The sequence below is a fragment of the Thunnus thynnus genome, chromosome 8, assembly GCF_963924715.1.
Source record: "Thunnus thynnus chromosome 8, fThuThy2.1, whole genome shotgun sequence".
NCBI classification, from domain to species: domain Eukaryota; kingdom Metazoa; phylum Chordata; class Actinopteri; order Scombriformes; family Scombridae; genus Thunnus; species Thunnus thynnus.
In genome coordinates, this window is record NC_089524.1 from 34,284,636 (window position 1) to 34,307,204 (window position 22,569).

General features: G+C 39.0%; 1 protein-coding gene across 1 annotated transcript in view; it reads right to left on the reverse strand.

Annotated features, from left to right (window-relative positions):
• The window catches only part of arhgap39 (Rho GTPase activating protein 39), a 105,582-nt gene extending 96,366 nt beyond the window's left edge, over positions 1-9,216 (reverse strand). The window contains exon 1 of the mRNA XM_067598022.1: positions 9,071-9,216. Coding sequence (XP_067454123.1) covers positions 9,071-9,081 — 11 coding nt within the window. The 5' untranslated portion in view covers positions 9,082-9,216. The remainder of the gene's footprint in view (positions 1-9,070) is intronic.
• Between the last annotated feature and the right edge of the window lie 13,353 nt (positions 9,217-22,569).

The window sequence follows — 22,569 nt, forward strand, 5'->3', positions numbered from 1 at the left end:
CACACACACACCCACACACCCACACACGTTTGCCCAGCTATCCTTGTTGGGACATTGCATTGACTTCCATTCATTGTGGACAGCCTAAACCAAACCCAAACCCTAACCTGAACCAGAACCAATTCATGCCTAACCCTAACCAGGCCCTCCGAAATGATGCTTTGCCTCATTAGGACTGGGCTTTGGTCCCCATTAGGACTACTGGTCCCAACAAGGTCGGTGTTTATACCAGAAAAGGTCCCAATGAGGTAACAGAAAACGCACATGCACGCACACACACACACACACAGATTTGGGAGCCTCTAGGGACAGCCCTTCAGACAAACACATTTACACAATAATCCTATTAGAGAGAGAAAGTGCGCGCTCTCTCACTCTCTTCATCCGTCAATACTCCAACTATCTCGGCCGCCCCTCCCTCTCTCCCTCCCTCCACTGTCAATGCCAGTCAATACGCTGCTATCTCTGCTCACTTTCATATTCTAATTCAAACAGGCTTTGCTGCAGCCATGAGCAATCAGTGTCCAACAATAGCAGCGGAGAGCTCGATAGCTCAACATTGTGTCAGATTCATTTTGGAGCACGAAGTGATGGAGGCGACATGCTGTTCTCACTGCTGCTACCGCTCCACGGTACAGCCTGTCAATATTCCCTCATAGCTTTTTCTCTTTTTTTTTCATCCCTCAATCCCTGTCTCTGTTCACCCTGCCCCCTCTACTCAGCCCTCTGCCAGCCCACAGACCAGCTAACAGTGACAGATTAGACTGCGTCGCTTCTACAAATTACTTTACATATGATCATATGCAACCAACATGTTTGAGGTCTCTGCAATGGTGGACTGTCAGTGAAAATCAAGATTTATAGAGATAGACTTTTTTATGAAAAGAGGGTGCTGGAAAGTCAAGGTCATCCATCTCCAATATGATGATATGAGGCAATTCAATGACATCATTTTTGGGTGACGTTACGACTGCCCCGTTGCTCTGAACACCTGGTTAAGCACCAGCAAGGACAGGCTGATGGCTAGATGGACACTTAAGAGTGAAAAAAATCAAATGTTATGTCAGTCAGTATATATGTTATTTACAGGAATGCTCCAGCAATTTAGAATAACACTTCCATGATGCTGGAGGGCCTGGATGAGACAGATTGTTTAAACTGTCTTTAAAGGGGACCTGTTATGCTCATTTCCATCTCTATATTTTATTCTGGGACTCAACTAGAGAAGCTTTGCATGATTCTCAGCTCAAAGAAAATCCTTATTTATCTTATACTGACTCTTTATGCAGCCCCTCAGTTCAGCCTCTGTCTGAAACAGTCTGTTTTAGTTCCTGTCTCTTAAAGGCCCCCCTCCCGATGAGCCCACTCTGTTCTGATTGGTTAGCTTCTGTCAACATTATGTGGAGGACTGGACGAGGACTGTGGAATTTTTCCACCATCTTACATTGAAATCATTTTCAGAATCGGTCAGGTAAAAATGTGTGTGAAAATACTGAGATCGACCTCAAAACACAAGCTGTGGTTCTGAACAGGACTTACTGGATATCCAGCAGGACTTTGTGGCTTTGGAGTGGTCGACAGAAATCATGTTATCATCATCATTCATTCATATTATTCTGTTCCACATGCTCCATGTGAGTACAGAAAGGTCAATAAAAGTGGGTCAATAACTCACCCCACAGATGCCCTTCACACCTCTGGGAAACACTGCATTGCCTCCAACTGATGCAACATCACAGATTACACTTTACACCAACAGACTTCCTGCACATGGCTGCTCAAGTCTTAGAAGCTGGGCTCTGCTGAAATGCATTAATAAACTTGTTTGATCATCTCACTGCTCTTCTCCCACCTGACTCTTCCAGCTCAGAATTTCTTTTATCTCTGACTTCCTAACGTGAAATCTTTTCACCATGTGGGAAGATTCTGGGAGATTTTGCTGAGTCTGATGTACACCATCAGCTCTATACAGTCATTTCTCTAGAGAAGAGTCACCACACAAAACCATGCAGTCCACTTACAGTCATAGAGTGTTGCTTCAGAGTTTTTCCCTCACAGAGAACTCGCAGGGACATATCAACCAGGCTTCCTTCATTAAGTTACTCATCAGATCAATGTTAATGTGCTACAGTTTTGATAACTTGAGATGTGTGTCATTTCACCTAGAGCCCAGGGTTCGACATAAACCATGGCCACAAGAAGTTACTCTTTGGCCACCAAATATTCCATGTAGGTGTTCCCCTGTGGCCACCAAGTTTTATCCCCATACTGCCAGCCTTTGCCAACACAACTGGGAATCCACATAGGAAGCGAGACTTCAGTCCACACGGACTCCGACCTGCACTCAGAGTCTCTGTCCACAGAAGCAGCCGTCTGTCAACAGTGGCTAACTTGCCTTCACCAGGCTGACTGACAGCAGAAATTTACTGAACCAAAATAGTTTTCATGTCAGCTCCATGGGAAGAAATCAACAGTGTTTGTATTTATTGATTCATTGATTTTATTTCCCTGCCCACCATAGCGAGTGAATCTGCCTGTAGTGAAAGAGGCGAGCTCACAGAAAGACTGGGGGCCTTGATCAATGTAGATACCGTTCATACATTCAAAACACATATACAGCAGGATATTAGTGTGATTTAAACGGCTGTCTGTGCTTCTCAACAACAGCTGCCATCTCATACACAGGGGAGACTTGTTGCCAGTTAATGTATGCCCTCCGTAAGGGCTTGTAGGCAGATAGAGCAGAAAAAAGTGACACCTCGCTGCCCTACAGTAAAGGGCTCATGTTGACCTTCATCGGCCAACTCTCTGAAGTCAAACCTCCAACATACATCCAGGATACAGTGACACGTGTCTGCCTGAAGCTTCTTATTCCTGCCAATCTGCTCACTGATTACATAGCTGAAAAATGAGCTCAGACTGCAGCCTGTTACAAAGTGCTGTGCTTTTATGTCACAACATCAATAAGAACTAAACATTTTGTTGAGTCTTTCATGTGGATAATAAGGGGAGAGAGGGACAGAGATGGAGCACGGGAGAGCAAAACACAACAAGCCTGAGGTGCATATCAACATGTTATTAAGCCAACAGCCTGGCATGCTACTGCTAACTAAATGCTTTCTCTACACCGCACACATATGGATGCTCACTGCCTTTATAAACACAACGCATTCACAACAGATGTGCAGAAAAGAAACTGTAGAGGAATAACTGAGCCGTACACAAACACAACAGTTATTCAGCATCTGTGCATGTCAGTGTGTACATGTGAAATCACTTGTTTGGAACAAGTCACAGTGCACAGTATGTAACACCTGTGCTTTGGATGTGTGTGTGTGTGTGTGTGTTTATATGCCACCTATGTGGATGGTATTCATGAAACACTATAATCACCTGAGCTTAACCTACTGGCCTACTGCTGTGTGTCTGGTAGTGACACAGACAACAGTTAGTGTCGATAATCAGCTGTTAAAGCAATAAACAAAGGGTTAAAGAGACCAAGTCTGTTCCACTCTGGGTCAGTTAGTGATACTATTATATATTACTACTATATATACCATATATACAATCATACAGTGTGTTATGTTTAATGATTCTAATCATTTCAATTGTCTTAGGGATGTCAGTGATTAATCAGTTATCCATGAATTGCCATTAATCATTTCATTGATTAAAAATATATAAAAAGACAAAGCAGAAGACGAGGGATGTGCAGTGTGACTGTCAGTAAATGTTCTGGTACCCGGTAGGGCGATCATTTTTTATTCAAAATTTGAGCTTTTGTTCGAATGTGGGGAAAAATTAAATATTCCAATGGCAGTGACCTGTTCAAATTCAAAATTCAAAGTCTTTAAGCGCAACAGACTATTTGAAGTAGTTTGTCTTGTGATCCAGCAGAGGGCATTCTTAAAATTCACCAGCTTGACCTTTAGCAGCGACCTTTTGGAGAAGGACAGTAGCAAGAAAAGCTATGCTGATAGGATAATCACAACACCGAAGCATGTGAGAAGCAGCAGGGCTGTTGTTGGTTAAGTGGTCGGTTATGCAGTTGGGCAAGTTGCATAAATGAATAAGAAAATGAATAAATGAATAAGATGTTTAGAGGGCGGGCCACCCATGTAGGGCCTATGTATGGGAAACGCTGCTGCTTGTGCCACTAGGTGGACCTTCTTACTGTATAATGAGATGAGTTACAGGTGTGTTTGCTAACCACCCACAGGGGCTGCACACATTGTAAAACCAACACACCGCTTTGCCATCCAAGGAATAAAAAAATGGCAGCGTTCCTCGCTCTGCTCACTGAGGCAGTCGTGTTGATGAACTCTGCAGCAGGAAGGAGTTGTTGTCTGGCAGCTGTCCCGTTTAGCTAGCTATCTGAGGCTCATGCTAGTGCTAAACTATCTTGAACAGAAGAGGACTGGACTGATAAAGTTGGAGTGACAGTATTTGTGCGTCTGTTCCAGCTGAGTTGGACTAATGTTAGCTACAGTGAACAACACACATCACTTCCATGTAGATCAGGTATTAGGGGTGTAACAGTTTGTGTATTTATGCCGAATCATTCGGTACAGGATGTTCGGTTAAGTAAACTTTCTCCTCATTCTTCTCATCCTCATTATCATCTGCTCATGAATTCACTGGCTTCCACTGCACATCAACTTATAAATGAAACCATACCACTGACTTCAGTGGCCTCCATGTTTACTTCTGTATGACAGCATGCAGCGGGTGACCTCTTTGTCATTTTTCTTTTGTGCATGCAGGTCAGTTCAGGACTGTGACCAGTTCACACTGGAATCTGATATTGGCAACATTTAAAAAATAATGTGAACAGCTAAACATAAAAAAATCCAGGTGATTTTGTAACATAACAGGTTTTAAATGAATAATAATAATGTATAATCTCAGTAAGACATGCATGTATTTCCATATTTCAGCAGGCTGCAATCACCATCATTTCCCATCCCATTACTGCATAGCCCGGTGTTAGTAATGGCTCTTCAGTCACAGCAGGTGGAGTCATTCAGTGAGATCAGGTGGGTCACTTTGTTACACACTGCAGGGCTGAGGGAAGATCAGCAGAGTTTGGCCAAAGTACTGATGGAGGCTAGATCTGTATTCAGCACATAGCTCTGACATGTTGAACTGAACTCTTTATGTCCCCCAGCAGGAAATGCTGGAGACAACACCAGCATATGTGACAGATATGGCAGCAGCATAGTGGTTAAAGCGAGGCAATATGAATATTTCAACCACGTGCTGCTACATAAACTCACTGCCCCACCCTACTGCTGGGATCAAATGACAAGCTGGCTGCCAGACATGTAGACGTGTGCGCTGTGGAGCTGTCATGTGGGGGTTGACAGATGTCGTATGTCAGTAACATTTTTCAAGATGGTCTCAGGTTTGGCTTTGACCCATTGAAGGAATTAAGAGCAGTAAGTATGTTAATCAGCTGCTGATTGACCTTGCACTTTGCTCTTTAGTTCTTCTCTGACTTCATTCTTTATTTTATTCTCATGAATAAATGGCCAAAATGATTTCTGCTGCAAGCACTGAAGAGTTTGAGGAGAGTTCCCATTAACAGCAACAATGAGAGGAAACATGCATACAATTCTTCCACTGATAGTAGCTCAACAGACTGGAATGCAGTGCAACCACAACACATGCTGAGATTGAAGTGTGGACAGCAGCTGCAATCACACATACATTAACCTACACAATCTATTTCTATGGATAATCCAACTTGTGAGCAAACTTCACTGCACTAAGGCTGCAACTAATGATTATGTTTACTAATGTCAATTATTTTCTCAATTAATCAGTTAGTTGTTTGGTGCAAAGCTCATGTCTATCACCCATGATGACGTCCTCAAAACCCAAACATCTTGAGTTTACTGTCACAGAGACTAAAGAAACCAGAAAATATTCACATTTAAGAGACTGGAATCAGAAAATTTGGACTTTTTTTCCTTAAAAAATGACTCAAAACGATGAATCGATTATCAAAATAGATGGTGATTCATTTAATAGTTTGCAACTAATTGATTCATCAACTAGCAGCTCTACACTGCACTTAACTATGTAAAGATCACACAAACATGACAGTCTGAGTAAAAGTGGGCTCACTGAAAACAAGTTCTGACACTTCAAGGTATTTCCACGCTGAATTTAGGTTCATACAAAACCAAGCAGGTGGTTCAACCCTGTTGTGTTTCTGTTGCTTCTTGCAAAACAAAAATGCAAATCAGTGCACTGGAAAACAGTACAATGTAACTAAGGATTATTCTGATTATGAGTTAATCTGCTGATTATTGTTTTGGTTAATCGTTTAGTAAAAGTAGTGAAAAATACCTCTGACTAATCCTAACACTAGATACAACACTAGAGTCTTGATAGTGTACTCTGAGAGATATACGGTTACCATGTTAACCTTCATTTCCATTTAACAAAAGAAGCCAAAGTTCTTCACTGTTAATTGCTGTTTAAACACAAAAAAATTGCCAAATTGTATTTGCAATCAGGAACTATCTGAACATAAGAGTATAATTATGAATGTGACAGACATTCAATGCCAGTGTTCAGTACCAGACAGATTTCATACTCAAAGCTAAATACACGTTATACAGTATCAAGGTTCAACACTCAGCCCACAAGTGCTCCACGTGTTTTCTTATTTTAAGGCTGTAACTAATGATGACTTTCATTATTGATGAATACATTCATTATTTTCATAATCAATTTATTAATGATTTTTTTGAGCTCCAGCGATTAGTTGATTAATCAATTAGTTAATCACGTAAATAATAATCAAAATAAATCGCCAAATATTTTGATCGTCAATTCGTTGTTTTGAGTCATTTTTTCAATAAATACTTGTGATTCCAGCATCTTAAAGGTGAATATTTGGTGGTTTCTTTACTAAAGTGAATATCTTTGGTTTGTGACTGTTGGTCGTGACAAAACAAGACATGTTAGGTTGCATCTTGGACTTTGGGGAACAATTATTGACATTATTCACCATTTTCTGACATTTTATGGACCAAACAACTAATTGATTAATCGAGAAAATAATAAACAGATTAATTGACAATGAAAATAATTTACTTTCAACGCTAATCATTTTGTAAATCAAAACTCATAAAAATGTGAAGAATGCCAGACACAGGTTGTAAGAGCCCCAGGTGCCAGGAGCCCCCAGCAGCTTACCACCATATAAAACAGAGAGAAGCAACCAGAGAATGGCTGACATGGTTGATTGATAAATTACTTAAACCAATAATCTATTATCAAAGTTGTTTACTTTTCTGATCACTGACTAATCAAATGATCATTTCAGAACTTTCTATTAGGATCATTTTTTCTGAACCCTAACCTTGACCTACGCATTGCCATGTAAACATGTAGCTACACCATCACCAAGCCTCAACCATGACATCAGCATGCTCATGGTTAGACTGACTGTTGTGTGTTACTTATTGAACAGGTAGAGAGCAGCATGAAGCAGGCGGTCAGGACAAGCTCTGCTGTGATGCTTTCCTCCATGCATTAAACAAATCAAAAGTATGACTCCCACACCAGGTCAAGTGACAGTCAGAAGTCATTATCACCACAATGGGCTCTCCAAGTCCATAATATATCTTCACCCATGTCTACAACAGCTGACCACATGACCAAACGCTATCATCAGTCATCAAATATTACTGCTCTTGTGAATGATGATGCATTTTGACCAAATCAATGGGTTGAGTGAACTAAGCCTCAGATCTGTTTGATGGGACTGACAAAGAAGCCTGGATTTGTATAATGCTCCTGAGCCCAGAGGGCAGACCAGCAGTAGTGATTTACATGAGGCTGAATGACCCATGCAACACAAATTTAACAGCCATCAATTATTAACACAGGCTAATGAGCATGCCTGCACCAGGGAGGAACTGACGTTGTCTATATTCAAGATGTAGCCCACACCCTCACTTGAAAAGGCAATAAACTTAATGAAAAATGTAACATGTCCCATCTTATGCTTTGCGCAGCTACAGAACACGAGGATGGGAAGGACATGAGTGACGTTTCCCTGCCGTAACCAAACTCAATTCAAATTCTGTCTGTTTTAATTGTTTCCATGAGCAATGACTGGAGTACATGCCTGGTACACCACATTAACATATGCTCTCTGATACGACGACCATCCAATAAAGCAAGCAGCTCAGTATTAGTGGGACTTTTGTGGTTGGCTCGCCACCTCTCTCTACCAATGGGAGATTATGACGAGCAGCGAGGACCGCATCTGGATATTCACATTTTACTGCACTTATTTCCTTCATTTATATATTATATGAGTGCCGAACTTCCCGCAAGGAAACCATTGATTAAAAAATGGGTGTTAAGTTACGTGTCATGAAATACATGAATTTGTCAGTACGCAAGTTCACATGAAAGTGACAGATCCGTAAGGGAATATGGTGTTTTTTTCACTAGGAAGCTGGGGTATCTCTGCATTTGAACAACTAACGTTACAGAGCGACATAAGATGGTGTTAGGAAGGTAACAGGATGGTGCCACACTTCTCCATTTCCAGAGCCTCCTCTCATGGGAGGCGCCTCCATCTGTCATGAGGATGAGGGATGCTGCGAAGGACAATTTGGATAACCCGGTTAGCCAGGCATCAGCCCACACTGATAGTAGGTCCACTGATGGGTTTGCTGCTAGCATCCAGCTAGAAGAGCAGGTTAGAGACGGCGATTTAGACCGACAGGTGCAACAGCATCATCACCCAGCCGCACACAGCCGCCGTCCGGATACCACTCTTTCCACCATGACAAATATCCAGAGAAAAATGCCAAAGCCAACAACCAACCCAGTGAGCAGACAGAAAACAAGCCTGAATTCACAAATATGTTTTTCATTATGAAAATTGTTGAATCGTGTTAGCGAATAAGTGGCGAGCTAGCTAACAGCCGCTTCAGCACAGCGAGCAGACGGAGCGCAGTTAGCCTCGCTGGCTGCCTCCCTCTGCTCTGAGTAAAACCGCCAGCAGGAGAACATACAGCCTGTGTGTTATTACACTCACCTCTCTGCCATGTTCCCGACGCTTCTTAAAACCCCTGCACAATAAATCCCACAGCGTCTCCCATGTTGCCGAAATTGCGGTCGCCGCAGTCAACGAGTCCCTCCTTCCAGACCAGCGCCAAGTTCTCATCAATAACGAATGGCACATCCGATCGGTACCTTCACAATAAAAGCTTTTCCTAAATCGTGTCAATGTGGTCCCTAATTTGGAAATATAAAAGTACCACCAAATGATATACTGTATGAGAGGTCAGCTGTTGACTGAAGAGATTATCAGGATGACCCCAGACCCCAGATGACAATTACTCTAGCTCAAATATTCCATAAATTACACTCATTTGAATTAAAAATGAGTTGTGTTCACTCTGGTAAATGATGCCTACATAAAGTTCAAAATATAAATGCAAATCTTGTGATAATCAATAGAAATTAAGTTAATAAAAAGATCAGTAGACAGTAATAGATTACAGTATAAGGCTGATGGTAGATGTATAAGCAGCTATAATAGGTCGATCAATTTTGAGCGGGAACACAAAGTTAGCTAGCATGAAAGGAACACAGCAGGAGGGTTAATTGAAAGCATGTTATCCCACAAAGAAGGTTTCTTTACAAAACCTAATACACAACTTCCTGATGTTAGCCTACTTACTACTACAAAGTAATAACAAATTTGTGTCAGTCCTAAAGCTACAAGGCTCTAACAAGGTGGCCATACTGAGTGTATGGATTAATCTAGGCAACATACCTGTATTCCTATGTAAGTTAATATAAATATAAATAAATAAAATATGAACTAATACAAACATATACATAGCCTCCTGACTACTACATAGTTTGCATAGAGTGACCAAAGTATGACAACCAAACTAGAAATGTTCACGTCTATTTTATTCTGAAGTTCAAATTGAATAACTTTCAGTAGTCGTCTTGCTGACTTCAGCTAACTTGGCGCAGAAGGGAGCGGGCATTGCTTTTTTAGTACTGATGTGTTCATGTTAAATGATGTATGTACGGGACTCCTGTTAGTAACGTACTGCTCACCAGAGATTTCTATCGGTACAGTTTCATTCCTTTGTCAGGGTGTAGAGGATAGCAGCCAATCCCGGCATGCTCTGGGGCACCCTGCAAAAGTCTCCTACGCATCAGAATGCAACCACAGAAACACAGACACTCCCATTCATACACTACCTGTGGACTCTTTGGAGATACCCAGCCATGTGACTGTGGGGTAGAAGTCATGAGAACACAGGGACAACATGTGAACTCACAACAGAAGCACCAGGAATCAAAGAATTTCATGTGAACTATAACATCACCTGTAAGGAGACACGAGTAGAAATGGATTATAAATTATTAGCACTTGTATTTGCTAGATGTTTAAAAAGAAATCTTGAAACCCCAACAGGCTTCATGGCAAAACGACATATAAGTAATAATATAAGATTGGTTTTAGATTTACTTGACCATTCAGAATATATGGAGTCACAGGGGTCATTGTAATTCTTGACTTTTATAAGGCATTTGACACATTGGAACACCTTTTTACACATAAAGGTGTTAGATTTATTAGGATTTGGAGGAAACTTTATTTCAGTAGTGAAAATGTTATACAAGGACATCAATAGTAATTTAACCATTTATCCCAATACCTCCAGTGCATCAAGGCTGTCCAATTTCTCCTTTTTTGTTGCAGTTACTTTCATTAAAGGTTTTGAACAGTCCCAATATAAATGATCTATCCATATTTCAGATGGAAATTCAAATTGCACAACAAGCAGATGATACAGTTTTGTAAACAAGAAATTGAACCACCTATACAACTGATTTGTGAATTTTGGAGGGCTTCTGGGCTGCATCTGAACATAGGAAAATGTTCATTCTTAAGCCTTATTGATACAGATGAGGAAAACATATGCAACATTCTGGTGAGATATTTAGGTATTGATGTAACTAAAGATATATTAACCAGACAACAACTTAACTTTCTTCCTACACTTAAAAAGACAAAAAATGTTATGAATATATGGCGTCATCATGACCATCTTTTTTTGGTAGAGTTCTCTTAACCAAGGCTGAAGGTATTTTAAGACTTGTTTATTCTGCTCTATCAACATCTAAAGAAATCAATAGTATACTTAGAATTTTGCTTGGAAAAATAGACACCACCACCTAAAAAAGGGATATTTTCAGGGTCAAGAAAAGAAGGCAGTTTTGCATGATTAAATTTTATTGATTTAAATAATACATTTAAAGTATAATGGATTAAGGAATGTCTTTAAGCCCAAAATTCTATTTGGTATTTTATTCCAAACAATATCTTTAGAAAATTGGATGGTCTTTATTTTCTACTTACTTGTAACTTAACATTACCAAATTACCTATAAAATTACAAAAATGTTATCAACAGGCCCTCTTAGCTTGGGAATTATGTTACATATATAACTTTTCCCCACACAAAACCATCATATGGATTAATGGAGACATTACTGTTGGAAAAAAATCTATCTTTAAGCAAATTGGGTCGATAAAGATATTATTTATGTAGGTGATCTCTTTGACGCCAACGGTTTATTGTTTAATTATGAATGATTCCTTTTTGTAAAATCCTTTCCTGTAACAGGCAGAGAATTTAATGATGTAATGAAAGTGATTCCTAATGGTCTGTCACATCTGATGAAACGGCATCTTCATTATCAAGAAGCATTGAGGATAGAACCCCTTTTGATGATAAAGGGTACTGACATTATGAATATTAAATTTAACAATAAACATATATGTAATACATTTTATGAAAAAAGTTGAATGTAAAAATGTCATTATATATTTTGTACGTGATGAATATAACATTGAATTCATAGTAAACTTCTTGATTCTTTGTGGTAAATTTCATATACATAAGTGCAAATTAAAAAAAAAAATTTAAAGAATATATTAAGACTCTCAAAAGTACAGTGAACTTTTAAAGAAGAATATTTTTTCATCATAATTTTATATTAATGAAGTTTACTTATCTCAACTCAGTTTTTGTTTAATTATTATTATTGTTTATTTATTTATTTATTTCACATTCTTGTTTCTTTATACATGTCTGTACTGTTTGTATATTTGAATGTGTTCAAAATAAAACTTCAAAAACATAAAAATCACACACACACACAAACAAAAAAATTATACTGGCTATAGCAAACATCTTCCCAGGTTTAACACCAGGACAAGTGTGTGTGTGTGTGTGTGTGTGTGTGTGTGTGTGTGTGTGTGTGTGTCTGTGTGTGTGTGTGTGTGTGTGTGTGTGTTAACACAACTCATTACATTTTATTTGTGCTTAGAATTGCTATGTTTCTATAAAACATTGATAGTATTTGACTCCTTGGAGTAATAATAGATAAGTTAAACTGTAAACCTATTTATATGATTTCATCTAAAATAGCACCAAACATAAGGATATTGGCAAAATAAGATGCCGGCTTTATTGCAGCTTTATAATAAAAAGATTTATCAATCATAAAAGAGACTGATAGCTTTTTACAAGCCATTGCCATTCTCAGTGTTTTCCAAATCAATAACTCAATCGGGGGTTTCAATTTAAACATTGTTACTTCAAAAACTCTGCTTTCGGTCTTTTATTATTATTACTTATCCCATCAAACCAAAAACAGCCATCAGTTTTTACCAAGATCCAACCATCTGCAATTCCATACCCACTCATTTTGTAAACAGATGTTTACACTGTTATTGTCTACAGTTATTTTGCTCCTCAAATGTGATGTTGACTTCTTGAGAAAAGCCAATCAACTGCCTGTGTCTGTTCTGCTGTTAAAGACGGTAGTACAGCCCAGACAGACATGTTCGATTTTGATGGAGGATCCATACTGCAGCTTCTAGTTGTGTGACTGTAGATCACATGATATATAACTTTCTTCCTGGGAGCATAACTGGGCCACTTGAACTGCCTGTGTGTTGACACCAGAAACCACAGCTCCCATTCTATGGCTGTGTTCATGTAATGTCACATTCACAGTAAATATGAGCTGCCCACTGGGAAAAGCTGTTCAAATCGAGAGAGATGGAAGGTAAGCAGGGGAGGTTGTAGTCCAGAACAAGGTCCCTGAATCCCCTAAAGTCTTTTCAATTGTACACATAGAATGGATGTAGAAATTGTGTTCAATGCAAACCAGATTCTTTACGTAACCCTGACCAAGTATATGTGACAAAATTATCTCAACTTATGGTCAATGTATGTATGTACTTGCATTTTCAGAGCTTTCAACCGCATCACATTGTTTTCTAACACAAATTCTAAGTTTTTTTCATTGAAACCTTAACAAAACTTAAACATAGCAGATCAGGATCAAAATGGGTCTGACAAAAAAAATTTAACTCAAGGTTCACTTATTATCATTTAAAGAACTTTCAACTGGTCCTCTTCAGCAGAGTTTGATGAGCAGATGAAGTTTTCTTTAACTGTGACAACAAAAGTTCTCTAACCTTAACAAAGTAATTGTTCTTAACCCAAAGCAAGCAACCCTAACCAAGGACAAGAAATACACAGATAGCTGTTTAAAACTTTTCCTCCATTTAATTTATTCCAGTTAATACCATATATGCGAGTTTTACTGTGTGCATTTTTTGGCTGGACCGGCCATGAACCAGCCTTAGAACTGCAGTTGTCTGTGAGTGAATGAGTGATGAAGTGAGTGAGTGAGTGAGTGAGTGAGTGAGTGATGAAGTTATACCATTTGGTTGGCCAGCTGAGTGTTGGAGTTTCCCTATTGGCCATTGCTCCTTCAAAATGAATTAGGGTGAGATGATGGAAGCAGAGGACAGCAGTGCAACACAGAGTGACTGTGTTTCTGCTCTGAGCTCTGACACTCTCAGCTGTGGTGTTAAATGCAGTGAAGTTGGCTGAACTCCTGTTTAAACAGTTGCGTACCAGTGTCTCTATCATCTCCTCCTCTATCATCCAGTGTAATCGACTCTTCGGCTGACAGCGCTGTCAGCAGCTGGCAGGAGAGATGCTCCATGGAACTGAACTAATACCAGGACCCAAACGTTTTTTTTTCTTTGATGTTTTCACATCACAAACGATGAACAGCAGCATTAAAACATAAATCTTGCAGGTAAAACATGAGACTCATGTAGACTGTTTAGTGTGGGGCAGCTACTCTGCATGTGCGCTTGATTTGCATGTAACTGCGGTAACAGGGTGGAGATAAGCCTCCTGAATTTGCACCCAAAATACTGTCAAAACTTTCTTTTACAATTTCCATGGCAGCCTGCATGATCATCGACCAGGAAAGTGGCAGAAAAAAGGCACATAGATGAGAGAGTGCACAGCTAAAGCACCCCAAGTAACCATCACTCTGACAAAAGACTCAATGCAGAGTGAAAAACGAGACATCTGTAGAAACTGATTTTTTTTTTAAACTCTGTGCCAGAGCAGTAAAGTCAGTGTGTGACCCTCAGAACCCTGTGTGTTGCAGGGTGACATTGTCTCTTGGCGTCCTGCATATGTGTTTTTGTGGAATATTTGTGACCTTTAGGTGTATTTGCCATCAACAAGCTCCAGATATAACTCCTTGTTCTGTGTGCCTCCTGTACAGAGTTGGTGGTGATGTTTGATATTACACAACCTCTGCCATGGCTGGAGGATCTCAATATGCCATCCAGTCAGGGTTAATCATACATTGTGTTATTTGTTCTTCATACTGCTGGAGGTGATATCCAGCCAATTTCAGTCTCAGCTGCTGCCTGCTTCCTTGTTTCACTGCTTTATGACAGTGTAAGTTAGCCATCAAGCTTCTTGTCATGACGGCAGTGACAGACACATGGGGGCTCCAGCATCATACCTGGCTGCACATCTACTGTCTTTGAACTGCTTTCAGTACCACAGCAACACACTGAGATCAACAGCTGTATAACCTGTCTCATGTAAAGGACAACAGGATGCTATTTTCACAACAAGCAGAGTCCTTTATAGATCTCAACTACACCTACCTGACAAAAATACCTGTACATTTTGGCCTGAATCCTCAGAGGAGACCTCTTTGAGGCACAGGGAACGCATGACCCGAGACATCATTTACAAATGCTGTTGCTTTGTGAGAATTGGCAAATCTGCAGCTTGTATAATCAGATTAAGAAAAGTTACAACACAAGTAGCAGAAATACAACAAGCAGTAGCTTTTAAAAGCTAAAACTGGTTACAAGCATTAGTTGGTCTTGCACCAACCAATTATCATTGATGAACGCACCTTTGTCAAGATCAGGGGGAAGGGGGAGCACTTGTGGGTTACAGTTGTCCTATTTAACTGGTAGTTTGTATGGGTCCAGTTGGCACAGCTGTTTTTTTTAGATTGGTGTTTTTGATTTCTTGAACCCTTTCATAAACCTTTGCACCTGTCTGCTCTTGTCTACACCTACGTCCTTAATTTGAATTTGTAGCTGAAGGTTTCCGGTTGGATCTCTGGACCAACAGGATCAATCAGGATTAAATAAAGGTGTTTAAATAAAGGTTAAATAAAGGTAAAAAATAAAAATCAGTTAAAGCAATTATAGAACCTTCAAATCCTCCACCTTTCATGGCTCTTGCTTATTAATTTTATCAACAATGTATTATCACTGTATCATTGTGTGATAATACAGGAAATGCCATTTTAGATAGGGATAGATATATAACAGATACTGTGTATTACCTATATAGTACACAATATCACCTACTTGTACCAATGTACAGTGTACTACTATGGTGCTGTAATTGTATGATAATGATACAGTGAACAGGGGACCAGGAACCGGTGACAAGTGGCAAGTCGTACAAAATGTCTAAATATTATTTCTTTCATCGAACAAAGCCAGACTAAACTAACCTCAAAGTTATCATTTAACAGAACTACATCTAAAGCCATGGGGAGTTTCAATGTCCATGCAGGGATCAGTAAGGCGTTCCATTAGCATGAACTCACTCTGACCTCTAACAGAGACTGTGCTGCCTCCCTGTGGCTGCTGTTAGTACTACTACTAGAACAAACTTCTGGAGTTTCATTATTTTACCGCAAACCAAAATTCATTTTTCACTCAAATTTAACAGGACAGAGGCAAACTGGTCGCTGCAGTCTGTAAATTATTACATATAACACATTCCCTGTGGCTGAGATTTTATCTGACTCTCTCAAAACTGCTGTTGTTAGGTCTCTGCTGAAGAAACATAACCAAATCAGTGAAGTCTGGAGTAAAAATATCATGTTAAATCTTCCGTTTATGAACAAGGAAGGTACTTGAAAATGATAACTTTGAAGACTTTATGTCATGTAAAAATTCTGACTTTGGTTGTTCCTTGTGTGGTAGACAGGCAGTGGTGGAAAGCAACCAAGTACATTTACACAAATACTGTACTCATGTACAATTGCTACATTATACTTCCACTCCACTACATTTCATAGGGAAATATTGTACTCTCTACTCCACTGCATTTAATTGACAGCTTTAGTTACTTTTCAGATGAAGATTTGACACAATGGATAATATGTCAAGCTTTTAAAATACAACACATTGTTAAAGATGAAACCAGTTGTTTCCAACCTTTTTGGCTTTTGACATCTCACAAAAAGCAGTGTGTAGTCGGGGTCACATTTCAGATGTCTATGAGTTGTTAACAGCTGCACCAAACTTCTCACATGGTTTCATTTCAATAAATGAGGGCTTTTCATTTTGGATACAGACACCAGCGATGTAGGCATTGGTGCAGTCTTGTTGCAGGAGAGCAATGGTGTTGAGAATGTTGTAGCATATGCACGTGTAACGGGGGACTATATTAGCCTCAAAGTTTATAATGCCCCCGTTAAGCTTCTTTTATATTGCTGATAATAGTGACAGCCTACAGTCTCTGTGTTGTGTTGTGATGATGATGGTGGACTAACAGCTGACAGTTAGTAACATCAGTTGACTCCAACGAAGACACCCAGACAGCTCCGATGTCGATTCAATGATGTCTGTTTATTGCTTACAAGCACTTCGGGATCTGGGGGATACAAGCCTGGTCTCAGTAAAACAATTTAATATAAATAAAATCATAATCAAAGGAAACTTACAATACTAATAAATGATTTCTGTGACGAAGCTTAATAACCGTTAAATAACAAATTACAGGCCCAACGGTCTAACCTTGACCAGGATCAAAAACTCATTGTATTACAGATTACACAAAGACACTATTGATACAGATGAATCAGTTCACATAGATGATCACTCTGAATGTCAATATAGTTATAATTAGTAATAAAGTCTCTCTCAGGTCAGCTATACATTATTATTTACAGGTTTCCATTTAATAGTCACACACTCACCTGGGGGATACAAGCCCGGTCTGACTTGTTCCCTTGGTGATGGGCTTTACAGCTGCATCATTACCTTGGATACTATGTAGCCAAGTATTAAATATTAAATATAAGATAACAGCATAAAATAATGAAAATAACACAAATATGTACACCTCACAACTATTAGATAAAGGTAAAATTACTGACAAAATTATATTCAATATTAAAAGAGTTTGCTATTAGACATAGTGACCATTTAAAGAACAACTAATGTATGCCTCTTGCATGTATGTAACATGCACAGGCATATGTTACACAAGCAGAGCTCTCACATAACAGGAAAGAAAGTACACCACCACTAAGAAGGAGCTGCTAAGTATGGTGACATTTACAAAGTACTTTAAGCACTACTAGTCGGGGAAGGAGTTTATACTGCACACAGACCATAACTCTCTCAGGTGGTTACACTACTTTCAGGGCTTGGAAGGACAGCTGGCTAGGTGGGTAGAGCAGTTGGCTAGTTTCTAATATAAAATTGTCCATAGGCCAGGGAAAACACATGCTAATGCAGATGCTCTTTCTAGGCTACCTGCTTTTGTTGGTGAAGCCCCAGGGGCCAGTTGGACAGAGGTTGCCACTATGGGGCAGTCCCTCCAAGGTTCAAGTGTGTTTGCTGTGCAGGAGGGGAGGTCCAGAATACAGGCAGATCAGGAGGGGGTGGATGATGAAGTAGCAAAGGCCCAGAGTGAGGATGTGGAATTACAGCAGTTGATACTCATAAAACAGGGGGTGGGACCTCCCTGAATATTCAGCCCTTTAAAAGTATGCCTCAGTGTGGTTACAATTGCAGATGAGGGATACACGTTTGGTGAGGGTACCTCAAATTCAGATGCTGCATCTCAGGTGCAGGCTTCCCCAGACTCTGATTCCCAAAGTTCTGGCTCAGTTCCATGATGCTCCTACAGGTGGCCATTTAGGGGTACAGAAGTTGCAGGGAGAGGTTAAGGATCTTTTACTGGCTGGGATGGTTTGGTGATGTGAAACAGTGCTGTATAGGCAATGTACGGATTGTGCCTCCCTTGCCCTCCACGTCAAACATCAATGGTGTCAAGGCCATTTGGAAGGGTGGCACTTGACATTCTGGGCCCTTTGCCAGAGACAGCTGACAAAAACAAAAATATATTGTGGCTATAGGAGACTGTTTCTCAAAATGGACAGAAACATTCCCTCTGCCCAACCAGGAGGCCTACACCATTGCTAAAGTGCCAGTGGAGGAGTGGTTTTGTAGGTTTGGGACCCCCTCTAGCATTCACTCTGACCAGGGGTGGTCTTTTGAGTCTACTTTGTTCAAAGAATTGTGTCAACTTCTAAATATTCACAAAAAAAAAGAATTTCCCCATACCATTCCCATTCAGATGGTCTCATTGAGCGATTTAATCGCACATTGCTGTGCTGGGACATCTTGTCACCGTATGTAATGATGGCATATTGCAGCAGCATACATGCTAGTACAGATTTCACCTCATATAAGATATTGTTTGGACAGGAGATGGTTTTCCCAGTGGACATAATGCTGGATGTGGAGGGCTTGAGAGGCATTTCCTTCAGTTAGTGCATATGTCAGTCATTTAGTGGAGACACTGTCCACTGCAGTGGAGGCAGTAAAGAAGCATCAGGCTAAGGCTTCTAGTCAACAAAAGGCGTTTTTAAGCAAAGTTAGGAGGAGAGATTGTGTCCCAAGCTGCAGAGGCACTTAAGGACTTAAGGACCCCTATAAGATAGTAGAGAGGGTCATTTCAACTGCTTTAAACCCTTTTTGTCTCCCTGTCCAGGACCATTGTTGACCCAGGACTGTGTATCAGACATTTCTTAATAAAGGCTATTTTTCTATTATTCAGATACCTGTCTGCGTGGTAAATATTCTCATTCTTCAGCAGCAGACCAGACCAGGTTAACAAAGGTGGTGGCAGCTTTACACTATCTAAAAATCTTTAATAATTAAAGTTTATTACGATACTTTTATTAATCCATAGTGTAACTTGTAACTTGCTGCAGTGAAATAAATAAACGTGTCAATTTCAAGGAGGCAAATACCAACTCCTATGCTTTTTAAGATGAGACTGAGGGCTTTGCTGAATGAATTGGAATGATATTGGCCCTGACTGACACAAAACTTAATGAAGCTGTACTCACAATCCCAGTAAGACCCAGCACCCAGATTGTGCTGGGTCTGTAATACTGTTCATTCACCAGTCAGAGGCTTTGACTTGCCCCCACATTTATTTATTTCGCTATCCAGCTGACTGGATAGTGAAAATTAAAAGTAGTAGCCTACATTATTTGTACAAAACAAAAATAACTCGCCCTCCATCATGGAAAACTCATGAACGTGCACTCAGAGTACAGGCTGAGTTGGTCATGGACCCCACCATAGAGTGCACTGTTATGTCCTGCAAAACCATGCCCATTCGAATGAAATGCCAAGTTTTTAGGGACTCCCAATAATAACCCACATGGTAACTGCTGTAAAATATGGAAAGCAGATGGACATGTTAACAGGGTATTTTCTGTTTTCTCAAGATGTACAAATTTGACATAGCCGATACTGTACAGATACTCTGCACGTGCACACAAGCTGTTATGGACTGAAAACACAGGAGAAAATACTTAAGTCTTTCATGGTTTTTCCAAAACTTATGTTTATGTAGTTGTAAGTGTTATGGGAAATTGATATTACTGTAATGTCAATAACTGATTTCCTCACCCATGTAGACCTATCCTTGCTCACAGCTCAGTCCTAACATATTTTCATTCATTCTATGTATGGTAGGCTACATAACAGCTTTTTGTTGCCACTTTATTCAGCGTTGTATGCTATGTACAGGTACAGCATTTTTCTACAGAGTTTTTCTTCCAACATTATCATGTGAATTTCATTGATTACGATGTTGTACAAAACTCTCTATAAACAACTATACAATCACAGCGTGCCATCCACTGGGACAGTACACTACCAAGCAGGTAGCAACTGAGTTAAAACAAAGCATCTCAGTTTTACGATGAATCCAAGTTGTAAATAGGCTATTCTGCATAGCATTAATCATGCATTATATTAATATAGGCTATACAGTAGACTAATACAAAATTCAACACAAGTTGGAAAAGAAAGCCACAGTACATCACAAGGCTGGTGTCCCAAGACAATAAATACAATGTTGAGAAAATTGGTTTTGATTTGATTTTTGAAGGATTTGGCCGGCAATTTTCTATATTTTTCTTACTGTCAACAAATCTCATGTGCAGAGCCAAACCAACAATGAACTTATCTTGGTTAGACTACAAGTAATGTGTGTGTGTCCAAGGTCTGATATATAGTATTCCTCTGTGCCATAGACCTCCATTATTGGTCAAAAACTATTAAGACATATCAGTGAGTCACACTGCTGCAGTGGGTGACATATTCCTTCATCCTGAAGACTGCAGTTATGGTAGTTTGTTTAGAAACATCTCTATACTCTGTTTTCTGTCTAAACTCTGTTCTGTCAGAGTAGTTCTGTGTATGGCAGACACCACTGAGCATATATATACAGTTACATATGTATAGTCTATATATTGTGTAAATTATACATGTATCAATGTACACTTAATTCTGTCTAACATCTGTTTCTAACAATCTGCACCTCACTACCTAATAGCAATATCCACATGACTTGCACTAATGTACAGTGTATTATAGCATATTACTATCATTGAGCAGTGTATATTCAGTAAATAGAATATTCTAGTTATGGTTGTATCTCTAATCTCTCTATTCTATTTTTATTTATTCTATCTATTTTTATATTTGAGCTTGTCTATTTAGTTACTATTGCACAAACTAACAAAATAGTTTTTTTTTAAATAAATTCTTAATTGAACATTCTGAATATACAGACATTCAGCTTGGATATTATATAGTTCAAGATTACAGTGCTTAAAACTGGTTGATATCAATTAAATGAAATATGAGAAGGTAAAAAATTGTGATAAATAAAAAACATACTATAAAAAATGGATAAAATTCTAAACATAATAAACAAACTTGGACAAACAAAATTGGAAGGGGCATAACCATGCTTTGCAGCAGTTAATGTAATCTAATTGTGAATTCCAAAAAGCTTTTCCTTTGGGTGAAATCTTTTTATAGTTTTGAAAGTCTTTTCTCATGTGTTTTATTCGTACATTTCATGTCTATTAATTTTGTTCCACCAACATTTAAGCAAGGGACTTGAACATTAACATTTTGATAACCTAAGTGACATTTCATTAACTCAATTATACCTGTAGATATAGTCCTTATTACAGAAATTCTTTGTATCTAACTGGAAAAGATTTGTCTCTTAGAAAGTTTTTTGTAACTAGAAAGATCAAACAAAGTTGTCACAAAGATTATTACCTTTTTCTATCCAGTTCTCTTTATATATACTTTTATTGTTAACAGTAATATTACTGTTGTTCCAGATTATATCCTTATGTGGTGAAAAGTTGTGAACATAATATGATTCCCAAGACAATAAGGTCTGCTGATAGAACTTTGAGAGTTCTGTCAGAAATTTAGAGGCAGTGTAGTTACACCCCATTAGAAAATTTAGGCCACCTAATATTTTAAATATATTATTTGGTATAAAATTCCATAATGGTTGCGGTTAACAAAATTTAAGATTTCCAATCCTCCTTCTGCTCTCTCTCAACTTAGTATTTCTTTTTTGAGATGATGGTGTCTAATTTCCACACAAATTTGATAAATAAATTATTAATGTCCTTACAGAGTACATCATTAACAAAAAGTGACAGAGCAGGATAAACAAATCTTGATACACCTTCAGCCATTGTTAATAACACAACCAAAAATGGAAAGGTCCCTCTGAAGCCAGATGTTGAGGATTGATTCAGTTTTGTTAAGTTTAGGATGAAAAATTTTGCTGCTGTCTGAGAGCCATATCTTTTGAAATATGAATGCCAAGATATTTTACACATCTTTTCACAGGGATATTAAACATAGTTTAAACAAGTTTCTTTTCAGTCTCATTTTTGTTGATGTTGAGTTTAAGACCTGAAGCTTTTGAAAATTCACCAGTTACATGTGATGAACTAACACAATACGTTTCACTCACTGTTAATGAGGAACTGCGCAATACAGACTGAC